This window comes from Magnolia sinica, chromosome 15 (assembly GCF_029962835.1).
Source record: "Magnolia sinica isolate HGM2019 chromosome 15, MsV1, whole genome shotgun sequence".
Lineage (NCBI taxonomy): Eukaryota > Viridiplantae > Streptophyta > Magnoliopsida > Magnoliales > Magnoliaceae > Magnolia > Magnolia sinica.
In genome coordinates, this window is record NC_080587.1 from 16,718,338 (window position 1) to 16,739,759 (window position 21,422).

Genomic DNA, 21,422 nt, shown 5'->3' on the forward strand with positions numbered 1-21,422 from the left:
AACTTTTCTTTTTCTTCAGCTGAGGCCCACTTCACTTCCAAAAGGGATGATCAATGAGGGCCCATCAGTGGGGACCCCTATAGAGATAGGGCTCGAGGATGGAGGGTGCCCCAAGGAACGGTTCCTATTCGAAGGACAAAAAAGGAAGAGTTAATCAGGGCCACACATCACTCTTATTTTGGTAATCAGCACCGTGCAAATATCCATCCATTCACACCTCAGTTCCCAGGTCATCATGTAAGTAATCTTCCATTGGATGGGGACAGTCGGATGATCAGAACCATTCATCTAATTTTGATGGACCACCATCCAAGTTGATTGGATGATCCTAACCATCGAATGGTGGCACTGGAACGGACGGTTGAAAACAATAGTTAGCCTATTTTTTATAAACCACTCAATGAGGGGTAGGGCACCTGGCTGTATATATGTTGGCCTGGACCGTCTGAACCGCCCTGCTGATATTCATCATACGAGCCTTCTTTCGGAAGTTAAGAAACAAATAATGGCCAACGGTCCAGATTTAATGGGAAAATCAGGCGAATAATACAAAAACTGTAATTTCTTTTTACACTCCCCATCCATGTACGGCCCAACCCCAATTGACGGTCCTGATGATCTGACTATGAAGTCACCTTGGCCCCACCATTTTCTGGGGCTAATCAATGTGGACCACACCAAAGACAACATAAAACTGCCATGATGATTTTAGAGGGATGAAATTACAAAACTGCCGTTATTATTATTATTATTTCTTTAAAAAGGAGTGAAACTTTATACTTAGGCCTACTTGGTACGTGTATAACATCCAACCTGTTAAATATGTAGAACCGGCCATGATGTTAACACAGACAATGCACCTCAACCATCATATCATCAAATGGGCGAAATTTGAATTGGGATATTTTGAATGGTTTACATTATTTTTTTGGATTGGTACATTTTATAATTGGATTACCAGGATTTTAGTTTGTCTAATAATAACATTGGTGTGCATTTATAATGTAAGTTGGATGTGAGATACATAACACAAGCTCCCATGACTTTTCATTCTTTAGTAATAATAAATTAATAATAATAATAATAATAATAATAATAAAAGGGTAATTTAGTAACTTCATCTCTCATAAAGTCATCCGTTCTAAAGCGGCTATTTGTTAAAATCCCAATCTCTAAGGACTTTCCTGTTAAAATCCCTAACAAATACTACCATACGGACTTTCCTGAAAAAATCCCTAACAAATGCTACCATAAGAATGCATTTATTTTCTTAGAGAATTTCACCGAAATATTCCTCCGTGTTTGGAATTTTCCAAGTGATGATTAAAAAATACAACTTGGACTATGCTTTTTAAGTAGGGTTGTCAAAGCTGGTCCAATGGACTTCTGGCCCTGACCCACCTTGAGCTGAGATTGGATTGGAATATCAGGCCCAAGGGCTGGATTTGGGCTTAAAACTTGAAGCCTGTTTTTCATCCGGGAGGAGCTTGGACTTAGTTGTACAAAAACTCGTTAGCCTAGCCTCACCCATTGGGTTTTATTTATTTATTTTTTTAATTTTAAATAATTATTTTTGAAAACTGACCCTGCTTTTCTGTATTTTCGAAAATACTCATGCTTTTGGTGTATTTTAAGGAAGCCACCTACCTTTTGCGCGCGGTTATGATTTAACCGCTTGCCATCGTATTCTGTGAGGATTACATACGGTTTTACAATAGTATTTTTTTTAAGAAGGCAAAAATTCTCCTCATTTTGAACTAAACTAGAGAAGGGCTTTCGTGTTAGTGTCCTGAAGTTAAGATATATGGTGTTTGTGAGATTTTCTCTTTTGGTCATCCCAGTGGTAATGAACTTACGAACCGTTTGGACTGCGTATAAACATTAGACGGAACCTAAAAAGGATTTGAAAAATAAGCAACCCCGTCCAATTGTTTTCTAGTCGTATGATCTTATTGAATATCATATCCTACTGATTTCTTTTTTAAAATTTTCTACCCAAGTGGATGGATGAAGTGACTTTCTCGAAATCACCATGGTGGCCCATGTGCCATGGAGCAGTCATATCATTAAAAGTCTTTCTCATGTCACATCAGTCAATGACTGTTGGCAATGGAGAGAAAGGGAACAAATTACGTGAGACATCCCACTCAACCAAGATGGTGAGGCCCTTACCATAGAGCCGGGCCCACCTTGATGCATGTATTCTATATCGACACCATTCATTTGTTCTTGGGCACTATCCAAAAAATGAAGCACGTCTAATTATAAGGTGGACCGTACTAGAAAAAATAGTGGTCTGATTAACCATTAATGGGCCACGAAAGTTTTGGATCAAGCTGATATTTGTTAATTCCCTTCATGTAGGCTCATGTGGCCTTAAAACATTACGATGCTCCCTGATAAGATTTTAAGGGTTAGAAGTTCAAGCACCACTCTTTCCTATAGTATGGTCCACTTGATAATAGGATTTGCTTCATTTTTAGGGTATTGTGCTAAAAATAGATGTCAAAATGAATGGACGGTGTGGATGTAAGTTACATGTATCATAGTGGACGCCACAGATAGGGATGCATATAAACATAGGTGGAGCCTAGAAAGGTTTGAACGGTAACCAACCCTTTTCCACTGTTTCGTCATGTGGCCCACTTGAGCATCATATCTACTAATTTTTTGTCTCATGCCTTGAAATGATCTGCCAAAACTGATGGACGGAGTGGATTTCTCACAGACATGATGATGAGCCCCACCTGACATGGGGCAGCCACGTCGTTTAAAGGCCTCCCGCCACGTTAGCCAGCCAGGCAGGTGCAGCTTCGGTGGATCCCGTGTCCACAGAAGTGGGTACGATCCTTGACCACGGGGCCCACATTGATATATTTGACTTATATCCACACCGTTCATCTGTTTTGAATACTCATTTTACGGTAAAGTCCAAAAAATGAAGCAGATCCAAATCCCAGGTGGACCATAATACAGAAAACAGTGGTAATCAACCATATAAAAATAAAAATAAAAAAAATTCATGGGCTACAAAAGTTTTGGATCAAGATGACATTTATATGGTCTCCTCGTCTAGGTCTTTGTGACCTTATCAACACATGTTGGATGGCAAATAAACATGCTGGTGGCCCTTGTGAAGTTTTTAATGGGGAGGATTTAATCATGACTGCAACTTATATTATGGCTTCACGCAGAAAATCAGCCAGATTTAATCCAGATGCGACCCACAACAATAAAACCAAATCCAGATCAAGAATGCCGTTGAAACCTTCTTAGGACACCGGAGATCAGATGCGACCCACAACGATAAAACTAAATCCAGATCAAGAATGCCGTTGAAACCTTCTTAGGACACCGGAGATCAGTAGCATGGATCACTTTATATAGTAAAAGTGAGCCCCAAACATACTGGCAAAAGCGAGCACAAAAAAATTAGGGTCCAAGCACATAAAATCAGCCAGATTTGATCCAAATGTGGCCCATAACAATTTTAAATAGAATAAAATAAAATAAAATCCAGATCAAGAATGCCGTTGAAACCTTCCTAGGACACGAGATCATCGTGTTAAATGACTTTACAAAATAAATGGATGGCATGGATCACTTTAATCACTGTTATATATAACTTGCATAAGTAAAGCTCTCTCAAGGATCAACATTCATAAACAAGCTAAAGCTCACAACAAACAAAGCTCACAAGTACAAGGATCAATCTTGAATGCAAGAACTACTCACAAGACAAGACTCAAGCTGCAAGACTTCAAGAAGAGTACAAGGCGGTAAAGAACTCAAGACCCTTTCAAGATTGAGCTACATGAAGATTTCAAGATTGATCTACATTAAGACTTTAAGGCTCATACTTCAAGGTCACTTGTTCCTAATGTTTCAATGTCCATACTTCATAGTTGAGGTTTGAGTGACCATAGGTTGACCTTAGAAGTAGGTCATTTCGGATACATAAACCGAATGTTTATTTTACATGAGTTTGGTCTATTCTTCGACTAGTCCTAGGCCTTCTTCGACTAGTCCTAGAGTTGCTTCGACCGATCTAAGAAATTCCTCGATCAATCGTGAGTTTGTTACAAATTTCGGATAAAATCAGTTAGGCTTCGACTAGTCCAGAATCTGTTCGACCAGATCGTAGGAACAGTGTCGATTGCATCTTCGACCCGATCGTAAATCTTCGACTCAAAATACGCGATGTGTTATAGGTTCTTCGACGATCGAAGGAAACCTACGACTAGTCGAATGAGACCTTCGACCAATCGTAGGTCAAAGCTTATGCGCCTGATTTTTCAAATATCATTATTGCTTGACTAGTCGAAGAGCTCCTAGACAATCGAAGACACGATCTGCTCATTTATAAATAGTGCACGAATCTTAGAAGAAATCATCGAATTAATTAATCTATTCAAGCCAATCTTCGTCGAACTTCTGAGAGATAATTTCGTGCTCCATCTAAGCTAAGTGTGCTTATTTAATATTCTCTTTCCTTAGCTTTATTTAATTGATTTTATTTCTGCTATGCCAATCTGATGTGATAAGAGGAATTATTATTCCCTTTCTTTGGAATCAAAATCAATTAAGGCAAGCCCTATTTGGTTTTATTTAAAATCTATTAGAATTATAACCATTGTAATTGAGTATTGGACATTGAAGTTGGACATTCAATCATCTACTCGACTTAGTTCTGCGCTGCTACAACGAAGGAGATAATCGGGTATTTTACATTTAATTGTAAATTCTTTTTGTTTTGGTTTCTTTCAAGATTTGCGGAAAAATCTTATTGTATTAGTTATCCGAGGAGAGCCAGGAAAACTCGAAAGTGGAATTTTTAATTGTGTAAGCCCACATACAAAGACACAATTGTAAAGGTTTTGGGTGAACCTGGGAAAACCTATTTTTAGTGAACGCTATTATCCCTTGTGTGAGGATATTAGGAGTGGAGTAGCATTTTGTGTGGTGGCTGTTGTTTAACAGTTGGTGAACACACAGGCGAACCACTATAAACCCTTGTGTTGTGGTTGAATGATTTATTCTTCTAATCTTTAATTATTCTTTTGTGGGATGTATGTATGGTGGTGAATGTTGTAATCATTTAATTCAAACATTGTGAGAATTTTGTAATAGTTTAGAATTTATTTTCTGTTATTCCTTTATCAGTTTGATATTCAATTTCCTTTAAAAGTTGTTCCAGTAAGGTTGCCCTGCCATTTTTATGGTGTATGGCTGTCCCTAGAACAATACATTTGTGATTCAATTTATTTCAATTCAGTTTGTATTTATTTTTGTATTCCTCTTCGGTTTGAGATTTGATACAAAGATCTTTCTAGAAATAAAGTTGTCCTACCATAAACTCGGTTTTTGTGTAAGGTTGTCCTTAGAACAACATTTGTATCAACCTCTCAAGATCTGAATTTTGAGGTTATTTTACTTTCTGCATTGTGATTTACTTTGGCTATCATATTCTTTTTAATTTATTTGTTATAAGTTTTATTTGGCATTATCCTATTCACCCCCTCTAGGACATATAGCTTGGCCTTTTCAAGTGGTATCGAGCCTAATAGCTCTTTTTATTCTTGAATTTAATTCTGAGCTAACTATTTAAGCTATTTAAGATGTTAAATTTTGATAGCCTTTCGATCCACAAGGCCTCCACCCTTTGATGGCTCCAACTATGCCTGTTGGAAAGCCGAATAAGGATCTTCCTCAAATCAATGGATGAAAATGTGTGGCAAGCCACGGTGAATGAATGGAATCCTCCTATCATGGAAGTTCTGGGGTTGATGGTTCAAAATCAATGAAAGTCACACCATATTACCAATGGACCACTCTTGAAAAAGTGAGAGTAGTGCAAATGCTAAAGCACTAAATGCAATTACTTGCGAATTATCACCTTATGAGTTCAAAATAATCATTTATTGTTACTGCAAAACAAGCTTGGGATATATTAGAAATGACACACGAGGGTACTACAATTGTCAAAAATCTAAAGTCCAACTCCTCACAACGATTTGAAGAAATTCATATGGAGGAAAATGAAATGTTTATGAACTTTTAACTAGATTGAATGACATTGTAAACTCAATGTGAGGTCTTGGCGATAAAATCCCGAGAAAGTAAAGTGTGTGCAAAAATATTACGCTCACTTCCGAACGGTTCAATTCTAAAGTAACCGCGATCCATGAACTTCGTGATACGGATAATATGAGGGTAGAAGAACTAGTTGGTTCTCTACAAACCTACGAGTTAAACTTTAAAGCTCCTAAAGGTAAATCTATTGCACTAAAATCTTTTAAATGTAATTCAAAAGAAAATTCTGATTCAGAAGATGATATGGCTCTTTTAGCTAAGAAATTTTACAAGATTTTCAAAAGAAAGAAAATGGTTGATTTTCAAAAGTCAAATGATAAAAAGAAGTTTAGACCCAAATCTCGAAAATCTTTGAAAGATAGTTAATGTTACAATGACAAGAATATGGGCACTTAGCAAATAGATGTCCTAAAAGGGACAAACCCAAGAAGAAGGGTATGTTGGCTACATGGGATGAATCATCCGATTCTGAAGGTTCTCCTGAATCAGAAGATTATGAAACTGAGTCGGGCAATGAGGTTAAAGCTCTTATGACTCTAGCCAAATTCACATTTTCGGATAATGACTCAACAAGTGAAGAAAATCAATAGTGAATGTGAAAATGAAGATGATCTTCAAGACGCTTACAATGCCCTATATAAGGAAAGTTGTAAAATTGCTGTCAAACTTAAACTTCAAAAAGAAAAGTTTTCTAAACTCAAAAATTGTTTTGAATCACTTGTCATAGAAAAATCACAAATTTCAGATTGTTTTGAAAAATTAAAATGCGATTTGGAATTCAAAAACTCCCTAATTGTTGATTTAAAATCTGAAATTGAGAAACTTAAAACTGAAGTATCTTCTCTTCTGAGTCTAAAGGACACATGGAAATATGCCCAAGGTGATCCAAAGTTAGAAAAACTGTTATCCGGATCTAAAAAATGTGGCGATCGATCCGGGTTGGGCTATGATAAAAATCTACCTCCTAAACAAAAGTATACTCCTCCTATGTTTGTTAAAGGAGAGTCTTCAAACTCAAAAGGGAAAAGTACTTATCAAGATTTTTCTAGAAATTCAAAAACTTTTCAAAAACCTAGAAGCAGCCATGTCAACTTTAATTAGAAACGAAATCCACTAGCTGAAAAGATAGTTGATTTACTTAAGGAGCTCTTAAAATCTAACTCTATATGTCATTCCTACAAATATACACAAAAAAAGACCAACTATGTTCCTAAACCCAAAACAGTTTTGAAATGGGTTCCTAAAGTTACCTGCTTGGTTGCTCACACTGCTTTTAAAGCAATAAGTCATTCAAAGTGGTACCTAGACAGTGGATGCTCCAGGCATATGACAGGTGACAAAGCTTTATTCATGGATCTAAAAGATATAACTAATGGTTCAATCACATTTGGTGATGGTAGTAACTGCAAGATTATAGGCCAAGGTACGGTTCAACTTTTAATCTTCCCGTGTTTAAAAATGTTTTATATGTTGAAGGCTTAAAACATAACTTGATTAGTATATCTCAAATATGTGATAATAACCATAATGTTCGGTTTTCTAATCAAAGTTGTGAGATTCTAAACAATAAGGGTTCTGTAATATTAACTGGACGTAGAACGTCTGAAAATTGCTATATTATTAGCGAATCCAGCTCATCTAATCAAACATGTTACATGGTCCATACAGACGAGACTGATTTATGGCACAAACGTCTTGAACATGTACATTATCGAAATTTATATAGATTGAGCAAACGAGAACTTGTAAGAGGTTTACCCAAACTTGAAATTAGATAAAATATGTGGTGAGTGCCGGATAGGCAAACAAACAAAGAACTCACACAAAAAGTGAATTCAAATACCACATCAAGACCACTCGAACTTCTCCACATGGATCCGATAGGACCTACCAGAACAGAAAGTCATGGTGGGAAAAAGTATATCCTAGTAATAGTTGATGACTTTACCAGATTCACTTGGGTAGTCTTCTTAAGCGATAAATCTGAAACCCTTGAAGAAGTAAGAAAAGTTTTCAAAAGGATTCAAACTGAAAAATCTTCTCAAATCAGTAAAATTCGTAGTGATCATGGATCTGAATTTGAGAATAGCAATTTTGAGAAGTTCTGTACCGACTAAGGAATATTACATGAATTCTCTGCTCCCAAAACTCCACAACAAAATGGAATTGTAGAAAGAAAGAATAGGGTGCTTCAAGAAATGGCTAATGTCATGTTGAATAGCATGAAGCTCTCTAAAAATCTTTGGGCTGAAGCAGTCAACACAGCTTGCTATATTATTAACCGAGTCTACACTAGCAAAGATAATAATAAAACGGTTTACGAATTGTGGTTCAATAAAAAGCCTACTGTTAAATACTTTCGAGTTTTTGGCAGCAAGTGCTATATTTTACGTGATCGTGAAAATTTAGGAAAATTCGATACGAAGAGTGATGAAGGGATTTTTCTAGGATATTCCTTAAACAGTCGAGCTTATAGGGTTCTGAACAAAAGGACTGGTGTGATTCAAGAATCTAATAATGTTGTCATTGATGATCACTTAAACACGCCAATTTCTAATTCAGATAATGATGAAGTACTAATCATTGATAAACCCGATACTTCATCGAATCAGATTGATTCTGAGTTGAGGACTGTTAAAGATCATCCAACCACACAAATTCTTGGAAACCCTCTCACCGGTGTTCGCACCCGTAGACAACTTGAGGATATATGTAATTATGTATGTTTTACATCCCAAATTGAACCATCTAACGTAAAAGAAGCTCTTGCTGATGAGAACTGGATTGTTGCGATGCAAGATGAACTCAACCAATTCGTAAGAAATGATGTTTGGTATCTCGTACCAAGACCTAAAGATAAACACATCATTGGAACAAAATGGATTTTCAAAAATAAGTTTGACGAGTGTGGAAATATAATTAGAAACAAGGCTAGACTAGTGGTACAAGGTTATACTCAAATTGAAGGGATTGATTTTGATGAAACCTTTGCACCAGTAGCACGTCTTGAATCTATCAGACTATTTATATCCATTGCATGTTTTAAAAAGATAAAGATCTATCAGATGGATGTGAAAAGTGCTTTTCTAAATGGCGATTTACATGAAGAAGTATATGTTGAATGAACCAATGGGATTTGAAGATTCCAAAAATACTGATCATGTATATCGGCTTAAAAAGGCACTTTATGGATTAAAACAAGCACCTAGGGCATGGTATGAGAAACTAACGAAATTTCTTTTAAGTCATAATTTTCAAATGGGATCTGTCGATAAAACTCTGTTTATTAAAAAATATAATGATCATATCTTAATGGTACAGATTTATGTTGATGATATCATTTATGGATCAACTTGTACTGACTTGACTACTGAGTTTGCAGATTTGATGAAATCACAGTTTGAAATGAGTATGGTTGGTACGACCGGTGGTAGATACCCACGACCAGTCGTGGAACTCGAGTTTCACTTAAATTGGGGATTTTTGCTTTCTTCCTCATTTCATCTTTCTTCTCCTTGGAGCCGAGCTTCAACTTGTCGAATCCATCTTTCTTGTTCTTCAAGGTTAGTGTTCTAAATCACTTTTTCTTACAGATTTGTGTCTAGTTTGCTTCCTTTTCAAGCATTAAGCTTTCTATTTTGAATTTCATTGAGATTTGGGGTTTGGATTTTGAAAAATCTGTTTTGAGTAAACCCACTTCTCAATCCTTTGCAACTTCTTTATTCCTTGAAATCCTTGTTGCAAATGGCTTCTAGAGGTAGAAAAACTACTTCCTGTGGTCCTTCTTCTTCCTCCAGATCGACCGCTATCTCTAAACGTCATCTTCTTGTACCCAATGATGATCCATCATATGTTAGGGACATTAGATTACGTAATGTTATTGTTGAACATCCTGTTGATGTTAATCATATTGCACCTTTTGACATCCTTCCTATGCTTGAAGCTGTAGGTTGGGTTAACTTATTACATTGGGGTGGGCCTGCATACCGGTCCATTGCCCAATCCATGTTTACATGTATTAGTGCTTTCTCACAGGATGATTTAACTTTTAAAATTTCTACTAGAGAAGGGCCTTTTGACGTTGATCGTCATTTAATTTCAGCCCTTATGGACATTCCTGTGAATGATGAGGGTATTCCTATCCATAACTTAACTGATAAACCCTCAATGTCTGAAAAACGCATGCTCACTAGAGATTTGTGCAACATGGATGTTCAATGGACACAAAAAGGGAATGCGCTTCCCGCAAGGTATTTGTTACCCAAGTATAGAATTCTCCACAAAATCTTTGTGTCTAATCTGTATCCTCATTCGGGTAATAAAACTGACTTGACTTCATTTATGGTTTGTGTTATCCATGCTATTTCTAATGGTACTCAGATTTGTTTACCATCCTTAATCTGTCATTTCATTCTTCAGTTTAGACTCCTTCCCGATCATAGTGACATTCCTTTTGCCTATTTAATGACTGTATTGACTACACATATGTTAGTCGATATGCCGGTTGATGAGGCTCTTATCCATCATCTGATTTTCAACAATACTAATATCAATAAGATGAAGCTGGATCTACTTCCTGAACAAGGTGGTGGTGGTGGTGGTGGTCATGAAGAAGCTGGTGATGACATTAATATGGATGACATTTTTGAGGAACTGAATTCTGACTCAGCAAATGATCCAGATTTTGTACCATCTAATGTTGATGCACGTCTAAGTGCATTAAAGGGAAAAGTTGAGAATATAAATGTAAAGTTGGAAAACATGTCTGTTGCTCATGATTTACAATTCAAGTACATGCGCAAATATCTTAGGCGCTTGAACAAAGGCATGCACCAACTTGATCCCTCTATTCCTGCTCCGTCATCAAGTTCTAGTTCTGAGTACTTTATATGAGACTTCTAGTCTGTAATAACTTTATAACTTAGCACTTGATTGACTTTGAGTTTGATACTATCTATGTTTTATGCTGGATATTTATTATATGTGATGCTGAGTATCTCTATCACTCTTTTGCTATACTCTCTTACTTCCTCATGTTTACTCTTATATATTTCTTTATTTAGTTCTCCTTTGTCATATTGTGACAAAAAGGGGGAGAATGGTTTGTTCTCGACGTGATTGTGAGAGGAGTAGCATTGATTATGTTACTCAGGGGGAGTATGTTTGAACTAGTTGAATGAAACTGGTTGAATGTTGAATGTTGATTGAATGAAACTGGGAGATGTTTACTGGTTGCATGTTGAATATTGATTTGCAGGTAAGCCGTTGATATGACCTGGTTTATAATAACCAGTTGTTTTACTTTATATTTATCTTGATTATGTGTTTTGTCACTAATTTAATAAAGGGGAGATTGTAAGTGCTATAGTTTATATCCTGTTTGTTGTCAAATTTGTGGTGCCAAAATCACTATTATACTCTGTTATATATAACTTGCATAAGTGAAGCTCTCTCAAGGATCAACATTCATAATCGCTAAAGCTCACAACAAGCAAAACTCACAAGTACAAGGATCAATCTTGAATGCAAGAACTGCTCACAAGACAAGACTCAAGCCGCAAGACTCAAGCTGAAGAGTACAAGGCAGTTGGTAAAGAACTCAAGACCTTTCAAGATTGAGGTACATCAAGATTTCAAGATTGAACTCATCAAGACTTCAAGGTCACTTGTTCCAAATGTTTCAATGTCCATACCTCATGGTTGAGGTTTGATTGACCATAGGTTGACCTTAGAAGTAGGTCATTTTGGATACATAAGTCGAATGTTATTTTACATATGATTGGTCTGTTCTTCGACTAGTCCTAGGCCTTCTTCGACTAGTCTTAGAGTTGCTTCGACCGATCTAAGAAATTCCTCCTCGTCGTGAGTTTGTTACAAATTTGGGATAAATTTCATTAGGCTTCGACTAGTCCAGAACTGTTCGACCGATCGTAGGAACAGTGTCGACGCATCTTCGACCATATCGTAAATCTTCGACTCAAAATACAGTGATGTGTTATAGGTTCTTCGACGATCGAATGAAATCTACGACGATCGTAGGTGACCTACGACGATCGAAGGAGACCTTCGACGATCGTAGAACGAGTCGAACTTATCCCGCCGGATCTTTCAAATATCTGTTATTGCTTTGACTAGTCGAAGAGCTCCTAGACCAGTCGAAGACACGATCCGCTCACCTATAAATAGTGCACGAATCTCGAAGAAATCATCGAATTAATTAATCTATTCAAGCCAATCTTCGTCGAACTTCGAGAGATAATTGTGCTCCATCTAAGCTAAGTGTGCTTATTTAATATTCTCTTTCCTTAGCTTTATTTAATTGATTTTGTTTCGCTATTCCAATCGATTTGATAAGAGGAATTATTATTCCCTTTCTTTGGAATCAAAATCAATTAAGGCAAGCCCTATTCGGTTTAATTTAAAATCTATTAGAATTATAACCATTGTAATTGAGTCTTGGACATTGAACTTGGACATTTAATCATCTACTCTGATTTGGTTCTACCGGGCCGCTACAACGAAGGAGATAATCGTATTTTACATTTAATTGTAAATTCTTTTTGTTTTGGTTTCTTTCAAGATTTGTCGAAAAATCTTGTTGTATTGGTTATCCGAGGAGAGCCAGGAAAACTCGAAAGAGGGGTTTTTAATTGTATAAGCCCACATACAAAGATACAATTGTAAAGGTTTTGGGTGAACATGGGAAAACCTATTTTTAGTGAACGCTAATATCCCCTGTGTGAGGATATTAGGAGTGGAGTAGCATTTTGTGTGGCTGTTGTTTAACAGTTGGTGAACACACAGGCGAACCACTATAATCCCTTGTGTTATGGTTGAATGATTTATTCTTCTGATCTTTAATTATTCTTTTGTGGGATGTATGTATGGTAGTGAATGTTGTAATCATTTAATTCAAGCATTGTGAGAATTTTGTAATAGTTTAGAATTTATTTTCTGTTATTCCTTTATCAGCTTGATATTCAATTTCCTTTAAAAGTTGTTCCAGCAAGGTTGCCCTGCCATTTTTATGGTGTATGGCTGTCCCTAGAACAATACATTTGTGATTCATTTTATTTCATTTCAGTTTGTATTTATTTCTGTATTCCTCTTCGGTTTGAGACTTGATACAAAGATCTTTCTAGAAATAAGGTTGTCCTACCATAAACTCTGGTTTTTGGTGTAAGGTTGTCCTTAGAACAACATTTGTATCAACCTCTCAAGATATGAATTTTGAGGTTATTTTACTTTCTTGCATTGTGATTTATTTTGGCTATCATATTCTTTTAAATAAAATAAAATAAAATCCAGATCAAGAATGCCGTTGAAACCTTCCTAGGACACGAGATCATCGTGTTAAATGACTTTACAAAATAAATGGATGGCATGGATCACTTTGTATGCTTAAAGGTGAGCCCCAAATATACCAACAAAAGCAAGCACAAAAAATTAGGATCTAAGTGTGAACATGACCAACACCGGCCAATGGCTGGTGGTCGGTGCTCTGTGAGCCCCACCATGATGTATGTGTTTCATCCATGCCGTCCATCTATTTTTTCAGATCATTTTATAATGTTAGACCAAAAATGAGGTATACTGCAATCTCAAATGGACCACAATACAGGAAACAGTGTTGAATGAGTTTCTACCATTAAAAACCTTTTGGGGGCCATAAAAGTTTTGGATCAAGTGATCTTTTTCTTTTTTTCTTTTTCCCTTCATTTGGGCCTATATGACCTAATAAACAGATGGATGTCAAATAAACGGTATAGTGGGCCTTAGGAGGATTTTAATGGTGGATATCCAATCATTATTGTTTTCCTATAGTGTGGTCCACCTGAGATTTATATCCCTATCATTTTTTTCATTTATCCATAAAATGACTTTACAAAATAAATGGATGGCATGGATCACTTTGTATGCTTAAAGGTGAGCCCCAAATATACCAACAAAAGCAAGCACAAAAAATTAGGATCTAAGTGTGAACATGACCAACATCAATAGAAAAATGGTATTTCTGATATATTAAATGTGCCTTTCCATCATGAATGGTAATCAAAGTCAAACAATCCGCTTTTTCATAGCATTTTTAAATAAAGGAATTTTGATTGTACTGACCTCGAAGTTTGGGCAAATTACCTACAAAGCTACGACGTTCTATATTTCTCAAGAGTAGCATTTTGACAAGCTTTAGATATTATTTCAGACAAAAATGCCCATATTCTTCCTTCAGAAGTTGTACGGTTATGGAGAGATGGAGTAGCTACTCTCCCGAGAAAGTGACAGATTGGCTACTCCCCTTGCCACCAGGTAAGTGCTGGTGCTCGGTGCTTATGTGTTTCATCTATGCCATCCATCATCCATACCGTCCATAATTCATGCCGCCCATCCTTTTTGTCGTGTCATTTTTGGGGTAAGGCATCCATGCCGTGTCATTTTAGGAGTAAGGCATCCATGTCATCCATAATCTATGCCACCCATCCTTTTTGCCGTGTCATTTTAGGGGTGGGGCCCAAATATCAACCGACAAGGTGAATAGAAGTGGATACTACCAAAGTCAGGACTTTTTGGACCCACAGCGAGCTAGCCGACAGGGTGGATGGATCGGATCACCCCATTACGGGCCTTAAGTTATGGTACCAATGGTCTAATAGAAAAGGAGTGAACACATTGAAAACCACAACCACGATCCAGGCAACATAACAACCACGACCCATATAACAATGCAATCACGACCCATATAATATGACAACCACGGCCCTTACCTCATGACAACCACGACCCATGTAGCCTACATTTCCTGCTCCTGTAGTCTATCAATAGTCATATCATATTTGAAAAATGTCAGACTAGCTTTGGTACGGATGGTTACGTTACTTTTCTAACTTTGATGGATGGTAAGGATCTTATGTGCATGTATGGGTCGTGGTTGTTATACAATCTGTTAGGAGGAAATGAGAACCACGACCCATATAACATGACAACCACGAGGGTCGTGGTTGTAATCTAGTAAGGGTCGTGGTTGTAAGATCCTTACCATCCATCAAAGTTAGTACATGACATACGTAGATATCGTGCAAACGATATCTGTATAGTAGCTTAATCACGTCAGGTGGTTGTAATGCACTAAAGGTCATGGTTGTCATGAGGTATAGGTCGTGCTTGTCATGTTATATGGGTCGTGGTGAACATGCAACAACCACAGCAACCGTGATCCATATAACATGACAACTACAACCCATGCAACATGGCAACTACGACCCAAGCAAACCACGACCCATCTAACATGATAACTATGATTTATGACAACTACAACCCATATAACATGACAACCACGATGCATATAACATGACAACCATGACCCATGAAACATGACACCTACGACCTTGGCAAACCACGACCCATATAACATGAAAAACACGACCCTTATAGCATGGAAACCACAATTCATGACAACTAAAATCCATAAAAGATGACAACTATTACTCATATAACACAGCCACTGCCAGAAAAGAAACTTAGAAATGCACAAGACTGATTCATGAGAGATTTTGATAGTTTTTTAGTAATATCACACAACTTTACAAGTTTCTTCCACTTAAGTTTGCAAATGGGAATATTATCATCCTCCTCACTCTCATCATCGTTGGTTATTACTTTTGAAGAGTGTTTTCTTTTAGTTGTAATCCCCTCTCCTAAAAAGCCTGCATTTGCTGCTTATGCCATCAATCAAGAATAATGTGATATACAAAATTTTTCTACATTACTATCGTATGGATGAGCACGTTACTTTTGCTAATTTGTATAGTATGGATTCATATGCATAAGATCTAAGCCGTACAATATGAAGAACAGTTCTCTTTAACGGACACCTAGCGAGCTGAAAAACTCTGTTGAGAAGCTCCATATAACATGGGTTGTGGTTGTCATGTTATATGGGTCGTGGTTTTCGTGTGATATGGGTCGTGGTTCTCATCTAATATGGGTCTTCTTATGTTAAATGGGTCATGGTTTTCATGTGATATGGGTCGTGGTTTTCATGTTACACGGGTTGTGGTTGCCAATCCGTTTTCCCCCGATCCACAATGAAACGTTGGATGACAATCATGATCCAATGCTGGATGACAACCACGATCCAACATTGGATGACAACCACGATCACACGACAGGGTCGTGGTTGTCATAGACACTGGGTCGTGGTTCCCAACCACGACCCTACGGTAACAGTGTCATATTATTTTTCAGGAAATCGTATTAATCTCGCTACTTCCCCATAATCCCGATAAACGGTATTCTTAGCATTGAAAGGCACGTATTGCCACCAGCCAATGGCTGATGTTGGGTGGTTTGTGGGCCCCACCACCATGTATGTGTTTCATCAATGTCGTCCATATATTTTTCCAGATCATTTTATGGTATGCGTCAAAAAATGAGGTATATCCCAATCTCAAGTGGACCACATCTGTGTCTGTACAACCTAATCAACAGTTGGGATGTCAAATAAACAGTATAGTGGGCCTTGGAGTTTCGAACTCTAGTAAATCGATAATTTCAACGAGTGCCTAGCGAGTTGAAAAACTCTGTTGATAATTCCATGGAGTCATTGCTAGAAGAGAAGCTTAGAGCTGCACAAGACTGATTCATAGGAGATTTTGATGGTTTTTCAGTACTATTATAATAACATGACAACCACAACCCATTGTTTGTTATATCCACAACCATTCCCTTCGGATTCAACATGACCCTTTGGAATCAGCGCTACATGTACGATCCATGAACCACAACTCATTAACCACGATCCATATAACATGAAAACCACGACTCACGAAAACTACGACCTAATATATAACATAACAACCATGATTCCATTGGAAACCACAAGACATATGCAATAACAACCAAGACCCATATAACATGAGAACCACGACCATAATTACAATACAATATGAATAAGATTCTCTTTAACAGGCACCCAACGAGCTGAAAAACTCTGTTGAGAATATCTTGTTTAAGTCTGACCTTCTCAATAGAGTTTTTTATTAGGGTAAAATAAGACATTCTCAACTGAGTTTTTCAGCTCGTTGGGGTCTCGTTGAAGCGAACCGTTATTTATATTGTATTGTAATTATGGTTGTGGTTCTCATGTTATATGAGTCGTGGTTGTTGTGTTACTTTTAAATTCTCCCCAATACATCCGTTTATAAATTTATACTTCACTTTGCAAATGAATGATAACAACACCCTCATTTAAGCTATGCTCCCCTTGTAATCTTGATTATCCAATGTTTTGTCTCATAAAGCATTGCTAGTCTTATAGTTATCCTATAAAATCTTCATTTCAGTTTAATTACTATATGGAGGTGCAACTCTACTTCTCCTTTAATCTCTTCATTTTGTGGTACTTAAGGTCAAAAATCTTAACTAATCCTCATTTTCATTTCTATTACTAAAATTGCATTCCATATGTTAATATTGAAACTTTTATCTCGTCAATGCCAGACAAACATGGACAAGTTGACTAAAAGGTTTGCATAGCCATGGGATGAACTTTGAATGGCGAGTAGTTTCAATGGGCTGACTTAGGGCCGGGCTAAGCTCTGTCCAAGTTTGCATTGTTCAATATAAGCCCTGGCAAATTTTCGAGACCGCTCGAGCCCAAGTGTTTCGTAGTTGGATTATAAGCTACAAAATAAATATAAGCTGTGCAATAAATTAAATAAGGATTTTTATTTATTGTGTGTATTAACAAATTACCTTCGCAAACCCTAATCAGTCAAGCAAGGCTAGACTCAAGCTATGTTGATGGGCTGTTGTATATGGTTTAAATGTGATCCAATTGAAAAACAGGCCTGAATGTTAAATCGGTCACGGCCCATTGATAACCTTGTCATAAAACCATAGCCATTCGAAGATTAGCACCCTCCGATTAATATAATTTCGAACCTATATAGCCCGGTCGGATCGATGACTTGACCATCCGCTTTCGAAAATCACCGGGCCATGTTGGATCTCTCACATGTGTCTCACATTGGCATGTATCACCACATGTGTGTGCTTGGATCTACACACGTGTGGGCTTTGTAGCTTAGGAAAGACCATATTGGCTATAATTATTATTGATTTATTTTTAATAATTAATCCCTAATACTAATATCATTTGTGGAATATATATATCAGGTGGATTATGATTTATACAACGACCATCGCACTCGACTGTTTGGATACTGGACTGTAAGCCAAAAAGGACTCCCCCGCTATTAACCACACGTGTGTATGCCAAGACACCTGCTAGGCTAACAGATGTGTGTGAGATCGAGCCGTTCAAAAGGTGGAACCTACCGTGTGGATAATCTTGCACAAGAATCAGGCTGGCCGCCTGGCCCACTCGTTTGGCTGGGGCGCATTGTAAGGAACAGATGAAAAGATAAAGGACCTGATTTATCCAACCACCATGGCCCACCTGATGAGTGGACCAAACTGATTTTTGAGCCGGGCACTTACACATGGTGATGGCTAATTGATGGCTTGGATGTCCCCCACATGACAGATTGGTGCCCTAGGCTACAGAGGGTTTGGGCTATATACGACGGATTAGAATCCTCTGCAGCATATGTTGTGCACAGCTTGCACGAACAACAACCGAGCTCTGTGGGGCCCACACAAAGCATGTTTGGAAGGGGAGCAGATGAAGTGCTGCCCACCCTCACGTGACACAGTGTGGGCCTGACTGTTGGGCCCACCTTGATGTATTTATTATAGATCCATGTGAGGGACCACACCACATATGACAATGGTCTGATCCATTAAAAACTTCTTAAAATGAGCTATATACACACACACACACACACGATGCTGAGTTCCCATGAGGTTGAGCTGTGTGGGCCCCACCATGATGTGTGTAGAACATCAACATAGTGCATTTGATGGGTCCCCTTTAAATTATGGGATATCCAAAAAATCAACCATATACGGAACTCAGGTGGGCCGTATCATCTAAAATCATGTAAAGACATGCCTAAAACATATAAAAGCACTTGGTAGGACCCACCTGAAATTTGGATGCGTCTGAAACTTGGTTGACCCCTCATCCAAGTGAGACACACATAATGGATGGGTTGAATTTGTGAATCACATCTCGGTGGGCCCAACAAATGATTACGAATGTTTTACTCTCAACTGTGGCATGTGATGTGGCCCACACAAGTCATAGATTTACTTGATTTTTAAGCCCAAGGCCCACCATTGGGGGGGGGGGGGTTAAATGTTAGCCATCCCTGTTGGGAATCGATACCAAGACCTCGAGTGTTGAAACGAGGTATCTCATAGCTTAACTAGTCTCTCACTCACTGCATCAAACAATTTCCAATAACAAAATATATAAATTCATTGGAAAAGTAACACGTATGATGAAATGAATCGAGTCAACTCATTTAAGATGCATCCACATCTTTGAGTTTACCTAACCCGATTGGTTTGAGCCGTCGGGGTTTTGACCATGTATTGAGTGCTTGGAGGCTGCAGTTCTAGGGTACAAAATATAAAATGGTAGGAACATTTATTGGTAGTACTATAATTTATAGTCTTATAATATTCTTAGTTGCATTGATCCACTTGGACAGCCTAATTGATTGATCTAAATTGTCTATTAAATCCAAAATAGATTGAACTGACTACCTTGCCAAAATCACATTCATTGGATGATCTAATCCATCTTTAATATGGCCTTGTTTTCTATAGCCATCCTTTTTCCAACCCATGGATGGGATGGCTATGATTGCCTAAGGAAGTGATTATTTGGAATCATAAGCAATCCATGATGAGGCGTAACATGTAGATGAATCAAATTGTGATTAGACCTCTTTTTTTCATAAACAATATTGACCGTTCTTATCAAGGCAGTTTGATCAATGGTTAATATTTGTTGGATTTGCATGATGAATGCATGGTAGCCAATGAAATGTGCATTGGACCTAATGAACGGCTTGGATCAATAAATTTTACAAAGTGTCCTGATCTAACTAGCAGCATTATAGCCCATACAGCTATAAGAGCACTGAAGCATTTCTCTTTACTGTAAGAGTGCAATTATTAGATAAGCAGACCATCACCCCCAACAACATCTGCAGCCGTTGATGTGGGTCTACTGCGGTATGTATGGCATCCAACCCATCCAATAGGGCCATCCCACCATGAAAATGGGATGTCCAAAATATAAGGTAGATCAACTATTATGATGGCCAAGTAGTGGATTCATAGGTTTTTAGGTGGTTTCTCATTGTTTTCTATTGTAGCCCGCCTAAACGGGCCCACATGATGAATGGTCTGGCCTGATTTCTTTGTATTTTCATTGTGGGTTGACCCTTGTTGATAGGTTGCTGAGCCCCATCAATTGGTGATCCAGGCCAATTATTTTATTAGCTGCACTAGGTGGACCATGATCAATGATTCTCCTTAATTGGACAATTTAACTCTTCAATCAGTGGCTGAAAAATCACTTTAAGTAAAAAAACTAGAGTGATGGTCAATATTCAACAAAAAAGGCCAAAGATTAGATGGCTTGGATCTTCCAATTTAGAAGATGTTTTTTGGCATGGCCCATGAAAACAACATTTGGGTCTTGTAAACATGTGCCCAACTTGTAGAAATACACATCCTTAGGTGAGGATTATATATTTTTATGTGATTGCATAAGGTTGTTGCTATCTTTTACTTTCATTTTTATGGTAGGATCCAAATACTGGAAATTGGTGGTTGGTATTTGGAAAAGAAAACAAAGGAGTGGGGTACTGGCCCAAATCTCTCTTCAGCAGCTTAAGTGACTTTGCATCGTTGATTGGGTGGGGAGGGGAGACTTACAGCCGTTCAATTTCACCAAGTCCACCCATGGGCAGTGGCCGTTTACCCAAGGAAGGCTACAGAAAGGCATGCTACCAAAGACAGCTACAGCTTGTGGATGAAACCAACAGTCTTAGGGACCCTTTGCCTAAGAAGATTTATACAGAATGTGATCAACCCAAATGCTACAATGGGATTCATGGAAGCTTAAAGGGTCTTTGGAGATATTATTTTCTTTTTGGGGGACCCGGTGGTAATTGTGGAAAGTGATGGATGGTGTATTTGCATAAATGAAACTCTCCATAGAGCTATGTAATGATTTAAGGCTTTGTTTGGTAGCTTGTATTCGGAATATCCTGTATTCGAAATACTCTTGTCACTAATCCTCATTACATGGGGTACACTCACATACATTATCATTCATTTATCTCGTGGACCATAATATCTTATGTAGAGCAGGTTGCAGACAGTTTCATGGCCCAAATGGACCAAAAAAA

General features: G+C 37.7%; 1 protein-coding gene across 1 annotated transcript in view; it reads left to right on the forward strand.

Moving 5' to 3' along the window:
* The window catches only part of LOC131226830 (protein neprosin-like), a 52,582-nt gene extending 31,387 nt beyond the window's left edge, over positions 1-21,195 (forward strand). The window contains exon 2 of the mRNA XM_058222553.1: positions 20,818-21,195. Within this exon, the coding sequence (XP_058078536.1) occupies positions 20,818-21,195 (378 nt within the window). The remainder of the gene's footprint in view (positions 1-20,817) is intronic.
* The last annotated feature ends 227 nt before the right edge of the window (positions 21,196-21,422 follow it).